At 37.5% G+C, this 8,857-nt stretch overlaps 1 protein-coding gene across 1 annotated transcript in view; it reads right to left on the bottom strand.

The window, feature by feature from the left end:
• Positions 1–751: 751 nt before the first annotated feature.
• Positions 752–8,857, bottom strand: part of LOC129675507 (aldo-keto reductase family 1 member C13-like) — an 11,117-nt gene continuing 3,011 nt past the window's right edge. Inside the window, 2 exon segments of the mRNA XM_055605487.1 lie at positions 752–8,183; positions 8,449–8,584. Coding sequence (XP_055461462.1) covers positions 7,913–8,183; positions 8,449–8,584 — 407 coding nt within the window. The 3' untranslated portion in view covers positions 752–7,912.

The following is an 8,857-nucleotide window of genomic DNA, read 5'->3' as shown; positions in this document are numbered from 1 at the left end:
GACTTTATGTTACAAATGAGAGAAAGCAAGGCATTCACAAGCATTATTTTAAATTTTCTTTAATTAATATATAATTACATTGTTCCTGCCCTTCCCTTTCCTCCTTTCAGGCTTTCTCATGTCTCCTTTCTCCAACCACTGCCATGGCCCCTCTTACTTCCTCTCAATTTGATGTCCTCTTTTTCTTTATTACTGTTACACATGTGTGTGCATACATATATGAATATAATCTGATAAATCTGTGTAGTGTTGCTTATGTGTATGATTCCAGGGCCCACTCCCTTGTGTTAGACAGCCAATCAAGGCATTCATCCCTGGAAGATAATAATAACTGCCTGTAGTTCTTTGTCTAAAGGTATTGCTTGTATGGAAGAAGAAACTCTGCTATCCTTTTGTTTGTGGGAATTATGCATAGAAGAAATAAATGTGATAATGCTTGAAAGGGCATTCCATAAACCACAATTGTCTATGCTAAAAAATGTTAGATTTGTTGCTAAATTTTATTAGTACAGAGAAAATGGTGACTAAAGTATAAAAATAATACAAAGATAGAGAAAACATCAATTATTATTTATATATTATATTGGTGTTGATATAAACATATCTATCCATATATGGGAAATTCTATGGACATTGAAGACTTTTAAAAGGCATTTTATCTCTGATTATTTAAACAAGATATTGTGTGAGATTCAGAATGATAAAATAATTAGTGTATATTAAACAGAAGGGAAATAGAAGCCAGACACTCTTAATTTATTTGACTTAATAAGTCAGACACTCTTAATTTATTTGTTTTGGCGACTATCTAGACATGTCTTTGTACTAAACATGCATAGTCAGCACCTACTTTCCTTAGTTTATTGAAATTAGAGAGGATTATGGCATTTTCTTTGCTTTGTTTGGTTGGTATGATGTAGTTAAGTAAAATATATATTTGTGAAAACTTGTTTCTTCATTTTCTCTTCTAGGCCAGGGAATATAACTTAAATAACTTAGTTATGGTATTTTAAAATATTTTTATGAATGTGTTCATGAAAGTAAGAAAGGCAGATTCTGTAACCAAAAAATAAAAAATTCAAATTTATTCTAGTGCCATATTCAGTAAGAAATAATAATAAATTATAATAACAATAATTACATATTTTATGCGTTTGATGAACCAATTTCATTGAGCCCACATTGGGAATACTTTTAACCTCATGCTTTTGCACCCATACCCCAGTTCCCAAAATAATGACTCCATGACTTTTAATGTTTATGAATAAAAGCCTAGGCCATAAGCTTTGGCTCGTTCCCTGACTAGCTCATAACTTATTTTACCAGTTTTTCTATTCTGTATGTGTCACATGTCTGGTTACTTCTCCTCAGTTTCATGCTTTCCTCTTTCTCAGAGTCTAGGGTGAATCTCCCTCTCTGACTCTATCCCAGAGTTCATCTCTCTCTTCTGTAACTCCCACTACTTATTTCCTGCCTCAGCAGACAGACCATCAACCTTTTTATTGACAGCTAATACTTCGATACGGTACACAAAAGAGTCTCTCTACATATTTTTCTTTTCTATTTTAGTGCTGCTGAACACCCAAATTTTCCATTTTCTGATGAATATTAACATGAGCACTTTTATCATGGTATCTATCTGAAGATCCTCTATGTAGCTAATGAACCTGACCGTGATGACTGACATGATGCTGATGAGTCACACCACTTCTGGATTATTCACACACTTAGAACTCACAGGCAATTGGAGCAACAATCACCAACCTGGAAAAAAAGGAGCTAAATTTTTAATCACTTGTTGAAATAAATGCAATGTTCTTTTCTCTAAAGATTTTTTTTTTGCTGCCATCTCTGTTACTTGTCTGTGTTTCTTTTGACTAATGATTTGCCTAGAAGTCAGTGGGAAAAAGTGGGGACAATAATAGCCATTTAGATGAATGGGAGAAAGAGCCAATTCGTGACACTATCAAACACACTCTGCTGTTTGTAGATGAGAGCCTGGTATAGCTGTCTCCTGAGAGACTCCACTCAGGAGCGGTTTCAAACACATGTTGAGACTCACCGCCATTGACTTTGGGCTGATAGCAGGGAGACTTGTGAAAGAGTAGAGAGAAAGAGCCAGAGGAGACAAGAACTCCATAAGAAGACCAACAGAGCCAACAAATATGGGCCAAGAGGGGTTTGCAGAGACTGAAGCACCAACTAACAGCCATGCATGGACTGGACCTAGGTCTCCTACACATACTTATCCAATGGGATGCTTGGTCTTCATGTGGGTTACCTAGTAAGGGTAGCAGGGCTGTTTCTGACAAGGACTTTGTTGCATGCTTTTTGAACACTTTCCTCTGGAGGGACTGACTTGCCAGGCCAACATGAAAGAGGATGCACTCAGTCCTCATGCAACTTGATGTGCTTGAGTGGGTTGATGAATAGGGAAGAGGCTCCCTTTTTCTGAGGGTTAAGAAGAGGGTGAATAGGGAGAAGAGGGAGGGTGGGGCTGGGAAAAGAGAAGGAAGGGGGCTATGAGTGGGATGAAAAGTGCATAAACTAATTAATTTTTTTAAAGAGAGGCAGAAAAAAATAACTCAGTGCACCCAGCCTATAGATCAAAAACAAAACAGACTACACACAGTAAACTTTGTCAGATCAAAGTGGCACATCTAAGAAGAGAAACTGACAACTGACGGTGCCAGGGTTCCTCCCATCAGTTCAGGATCTGGGTCCTAAAAATGAGGAATGGAGCATTTCTTTTGAAAATACTTCTAACACTTATGAGGTCAACACTGAATAGAATCTTATGCATCTACTGTAAATTGAGGTTGCAGAATGTTAACAAAACCCACACACTTACGGACACCTGACTTTTGACAAAGATGCCAAAATCATACAATGGAAAAAAGATAGCATCTTCAACAAATGGTGCTAGTCCAACTGGATATCTACATGTAGAAAAATGAAAATAGATCCATACTTATCACCCTGCACAAAACTGAAGTCCAAGTAGATCAAAGACCTCATCATGAAACGAGACACATTGAATCGGCTAGAAAAAGAAGTGGGGATTAGCCTAGAACTCATTGGTACAGGAGAAAACTTCCTGAACAGAACACCAACAGCACAGGCTCTAAGAGCAACAATCAATAAATGGGACCTCATAAAATTGAAAAGCTTCTGTAAAGCAAAGGACACCGTCATCAAAACAAAGCAACTGCCTACAGATTGGGAAAGAATCATCACCAACCCTTTATCTGACAGAGGACTCATATCCACTATATAAAAAGAACTAAAGAAGCTGAAAAGCAGCAAACCAAGTAATCCAATTAAAAAATGGGGAACAGAGCCAAACAGAGAACTCTCTGTAGAGGAATATCGAATGGCAGAGAAGCATTTAAAGAAATGCTCAACCTCATTAGCCATTAGGGAAATGCAAATCAAAACAACCCTAAGATTTTACCTTACACCCATCAGAATGGCCAAGATCAAAAACTCAAGGGACAACATATGCTGGAGAGGTTGTGGAGAAAGGGGAATCCTTCTCCATTGCTGGTGGGAATGTAAACTTGTACAACCACTCTGGAAATCAATCTGGCGCTTTCTCAGACAACTAGGAATAGCACTTCCTCAAGATCCAGCCATACCACTCCATCCAAAAGGGGCTCAAGTACACAAAAAGGACATTTGCTCAACCATGTTTGTAGCAGCTTTATTTGTAATAGCCAGAAGCTGGAAACAACCCAGATGCCCCTCAACTGAAGAATGGATGCAGAAATTGTGGTACATCTATACAATGGAGTAATACTCAGCAATGAAAAATAAGGAAATCATGAAATTTGCAGGTAAATGGTGGGACCTGGAAAGGATCATCCTGAGTGAGTTGTCCCAGAAGCAAAAAGACACACACGGTATATACTCACTCATATAAACATACAACATAGGATAAACCCACTAAAATCTGTACATCTAAACAAACTAAGCAAAAGAGAGGACCCTAACTAAAATGTTCAATCCCCATCCTGAAAGGCAAAGAGGATGGACATCAGAAGAAGTAAACAGGAAACAACCTAGGAACCTGCTACAGAGGGCATCTGAAAGCCTCTGCCCTGCAGACTATCAAAGCAGATGCTGAGCCTGATGGCCAACTCTCGGGCAGAGTGAATGGAATTTTATGTAAGAAGTGGGAAATAGCAAGAGCTGGAGAGGACAGGAACTCCATAAGGAGAGCAACAGAACAAGAAAATTTGAACACAGGGAACTTCCCTGAGACTCATACTCCAACCAAGGACTATTCATGGAGATAACCTAGAACCCCTGTGCAGATGTAGCCCATGGCAGTTCAGTTTCCAAGTGGGTTACATAATAATGGGAAGAGGGACTGCCTCTGACATAATCTGATTGGTCTGCTCTTTGATCACCTCCCCCTGAGCGGGGGAGCAGCCTTACCAGGCCACAGAGAAATACAATGCAGCCACTCCTGATGAGACCAGATAGACTAGGATCAGAAGGAAGGAGAGGAGGACCTCCCCTATCAGTGGATATGGGGAGGAGCATCCATGAAGAAAGGGCAGTAGGGTGGGATCGGGAGGGGAGGAGGGAGGGGCTTAGGGGGGGATACAAAATGAATAAAGTGTAATTAATAATAGTAATAATAATAAAAAAAGAAAAAAATACCACAATTTCTGTACCCATTCCTCCGTTGTTGGACATCACCTCCCCCATGAGGGGGGAGCAGCCTTACCAGGCAACAGAGGAAGACAATGCAGCCACTCCTGATGTGACCTAACAGACTAGGATCAGGAGGAAGAAAAAGAAACCCTCCCCTACCAGTGGACTTGGGGAGGGGCATGCATGGAGAAAGGGAGAGGAAGAGAAGGATTGGGAGGCAAAGAGGGAGGGAATTTGAGGGGAAATACAAAGTAAATAAAGTGTAATTAAAAATAAAATTAAATTAAAATTAAAAAAGAAAACATAAGTTATTAAAATTATATTTTAAAACCACCTAAAATTGAAAAGTCCTATTACAATTACATATTAAAATTCTTAATATTTTAAAACTTCAGTTCTTTCTCAGATGATGAATAATGGTACTACCTAAGGACTTAGATATCTAATCACTAAAAGATATAATCAAGGTAAACAATAATAAATGATGAAATGTATGTATGTATGTGTATATATATGCATATATATCAATCATCTTCCCAGAGATTCAGGTTTTTATTTTTTTAATTAAAATACAGTTATATCATTTCCCCCTTTGTTTTCCTTTCTAGAACTCTCATGTGTTTCTCTGCTACTTTCTCTCATATTTGTGTTTCTTTTGTGCAGTTATTACTACACACACACACATAAGCAGAGCCTGGTGAATCTGTGTAGTGGTGCTTGCATGTACATGGTTTCATGGTTGACTAGTTGGTACTGGATTAACAATTAAGGAGCCCATCCTAAGGAAGACTAATTCTTTTGCTCTTAGATTCTTAGAATTCTTTAATTTTCTAGAGCTTTTTATATAAGTATGCTCCCTTATAAGAGTTCTGCCTTACATGTGGGAATGCCCATTGGTTCCGTCCTTATTCAGATCTTGTTTAAACAGCCATATTCTTGAGGTAATTTGTCATATTTTTAAATAGGAATGGGTAGATTTTGTTCAGCAAGACTGTCATTACAACATAATTTGAGAAAAATGAGCATAAATAAGACAAATAAAATCCATGAATGTAAGTATTGTTGCTGCCAACACCACTGAGATTTTTAGAAAATTATTTAAGTTTTTTTTGAATATTTACTTTACATGATTTTATAAATTTTATTTCAATTAAAAAAGGGTTTAGAAAGAAATGCTAAGAAAAGCTATAACACACTTTTGTAAAAGTAAAAAAAAAAATTGGCTGTGCCTGGAGAGAGAGATGGCTCAGCATTTAAGAGCACTGGCTATTCTTCCAGTGGTCCTGAGTTCAATTCCCAGCAACCACATGGTGGCTCACAACCATCTGTAATAGGATCTGATGTCCTATTCGTTCATGAAAGCATGCACATGCATGCAAATAGAGTACTTATAAGTATAAATAAAGAAATCTAAAAAAAAAGAATTTGTTTCAAAAATAAATTTAAAGAAATAAAGCATATGATGTTCTATTCCTAATGAAGAAAAAAACATGATATTTAACCACAAAGTAAAAGAATAAAGAAAAACAATGAAAAGAAACCGTTGCTCATATATATATTTTTCTCATGAGAACATATATTTAAATATATATGTATATATACATATATAAAAAGAGAATAAAAACAACAGAATTTAGGACAGAACAAATGTACCTGAATTTGCAACATAATTAACGTGGAGAATATAGAGGTTGCTGTAAATTAATTACAACATGTGTTTCTCGGTCTCCATACTCTATGAAAATCTGTGCATACTTCCACTACCAGGCAGTGTCTATTTTCTCCTCCCTTTAATCTTAACCTTTTTATCCTTTTTTGATGTCCATGTGAGTATGTGTGGCATGTGTGTATTTATTCCTATTTGCATATTTAGGGACACACTTTTGCCTTCTTGCATGTGCACATGCGCGTGTGCGAGCATCCATGTGTGCACATATATGAAAGCATGAGGTTGGTACTAGGCTTCATTCTCATAGTTTTTGTACCTTAGTCACTGAGGCTATTTTCACTAGCAAGGGGAATCCTTACTCTGAATCACTTACTCAGAATCACTTACTCTGGGGATCCCTTATCTCTGCTTGCTAGACTGAGATTGGAGGGGGCACATCCTCCTGGGATCTTATGGTTCTAGAAATATAAAATCTACTCCCATGTTTGCTTGGCAAGAGCTTTAACCATGGGGCCATCTCCAGTCTCTTAAAGATTTTTGTAGCTTTTATTAACTACTACACTTAGCAGGAGAAGTGATATAATAATCCTTTGCTTAGGTTTAAAGTCTTTGCAAGTATCTACTCAATTTCTTGAAAGAGGAGTATGTGAGGAGGTGAAACCTCTGCCAGTTGGCTAGTGAATGGAAACTATTTGAAGCTAAGGAACATCAGGTAAGAGATAAATGAATCCTGAGGCAGATGGAGCTCATCATCCTGAAAACATATACAACAGTTCCATGAACACACTTGAGTGAACTCACGCTATACAGATGTGTCAGGGTTCAGGCTGAACTGAAGAAAATTTTAAAATCATAGAACAATGAAATAAACAAAACTCTTTGTATTGAAGCACTATGTTGGGCCTGGTTTATTTTGCAACTACTATAGGTAATGGTATAGCAAAGTTCTTGCAGTTGAAAATAGAAGATCATCAGCACAGGTAAGTCTTCAAGAAAAGAATATGCACTTAGCCAGTGAGGCAACTCAAATAAATAAATAAATAGACACTTCCACATTAAAATATGAGAGTATGGCTAAAGAGAGGGCTCAGTGGTTTAGAGCGCTAGCTGCCCTACCTGGCCAGGTTCAATTCCCAGCAACCACAGGGCAGCTCACTACCATCCACAACTCCAGTTCTAGGGTATACGCCAGCCTTTTCTGGCTTTTCAGGGATGAACATGGTGCACAGACATCTATGCCTCCAAAACATCTATACCCATATACTTAAAATTGAGTAAACAACAATAAAGTGAAATATGTGACTATGTAGTCCAAATGCAAAATAAAGATGTGAAAAATTATCATATAAAGGTATGATATGCCCCATCTTAAACTATCATTTCAGGGAACGATGAAGAGATCCATTGCAAAGGAGGTATTCACAGTGTGTGGCTGACATATTGAATCCTAAATCTCTGTGCTCTCTCTGAACCTAATTCTATTAAGCTAAGTTGATGTTTGTGTTTTAGAGTAGAAGAGAATATTTCTAAATGCAACTGAAATCTCACAGGAATAGGAAATGCTAAGGAGATTGACCAAATTTAAAAAAAAAAAACAAAGATAAACAAAAGTTGATATTTTAAAGAAGAACATAGTGGAGAGAGAGAGAATGTAAGAATCCCGATGCCCCCAGCTTCCCTGGTGACCTGCCAGTTCTCTTTTATCTCATTCTCTTGGTAACTCTGGGCAAGCACTACAATTCCATGTTGAAGATACTAGTGAAGGGCAATCTGAGCCGGGCTTCGATTGTGCTTTTTTGCCATGTCACAAAGAACTTCATCGTTCAAGAGAACTGGAGAGCTTGGGTCTACCCTGGAAGAAAAGGCAGAAGTCTTTAGCTTCAAAGGTTGAGAAGCGTTACAGAGATTCTGAACACATAAGTTGCTCATTCAAAATCAGCAGACTCCACCGGAGTCCTTGGATCAGCAGCACTTCCATCATTGAGAAACTCAAAAATGCAAATTCTTCCCTCTCCCTGCCCAAATTTGTACTGAGCTTCTGAAAGTTGAGTTTATAGTACAGAAAAGCTTTCACCAATATACTGCTGTTGGAAGTAAACGCCCTACTGTTCTTTTACCATCGTTCAGGTCTTTGAGATCCAAGAGCACAGTAGGCAACCAGAATGATGTCTTTTGACTTGCAGTAGTTCAACAGCTTGCTCTGGTTCAGGTAGAGATGGCATTCCACCTGTGGATGGACAAACAGAAAGCCAACTGTTTAGAAGAGATGCTAATGCTAATGTAAAAGAGTAGCAATAAATTTAAGCACCTGAACAAGAAGATGTAACATATTTAGATTATTAATATAATTTAATTTGAGTTTTTAAAACCTAATTTCACATCTATGTTACTACTATATACCCAAATTCTATGAACCAGATCATGAAGTTTAATTCCATTTTGCATTACAAAGAAAAAGCATAGTGCTGCCTTGAAGATGTTTCCCAAAATTATTGGGGAATTTAAATATAGATAGGTCCAGAGTAT

This window comes from Psammomys obesus, unplaced genomic scaffold (assembly GCF_907164565.1).
Source record: "Psammomys obesus unplaced genomic scaffold, mPsaObe1.curated_primary_1811, whole genome shotgun sequence".
NCBI classification, from domain to species: domain Eukaryota; kingdom Metazoa; phylum Chordata; class Mammalia; order Rodentia; family Muridae; genus Psammomys; species Psammomys obesus.
Note: the sequence above shows the minus strand (reverse complement) of the source record. Positions and strands in the feature narration are given on the sequence as shown.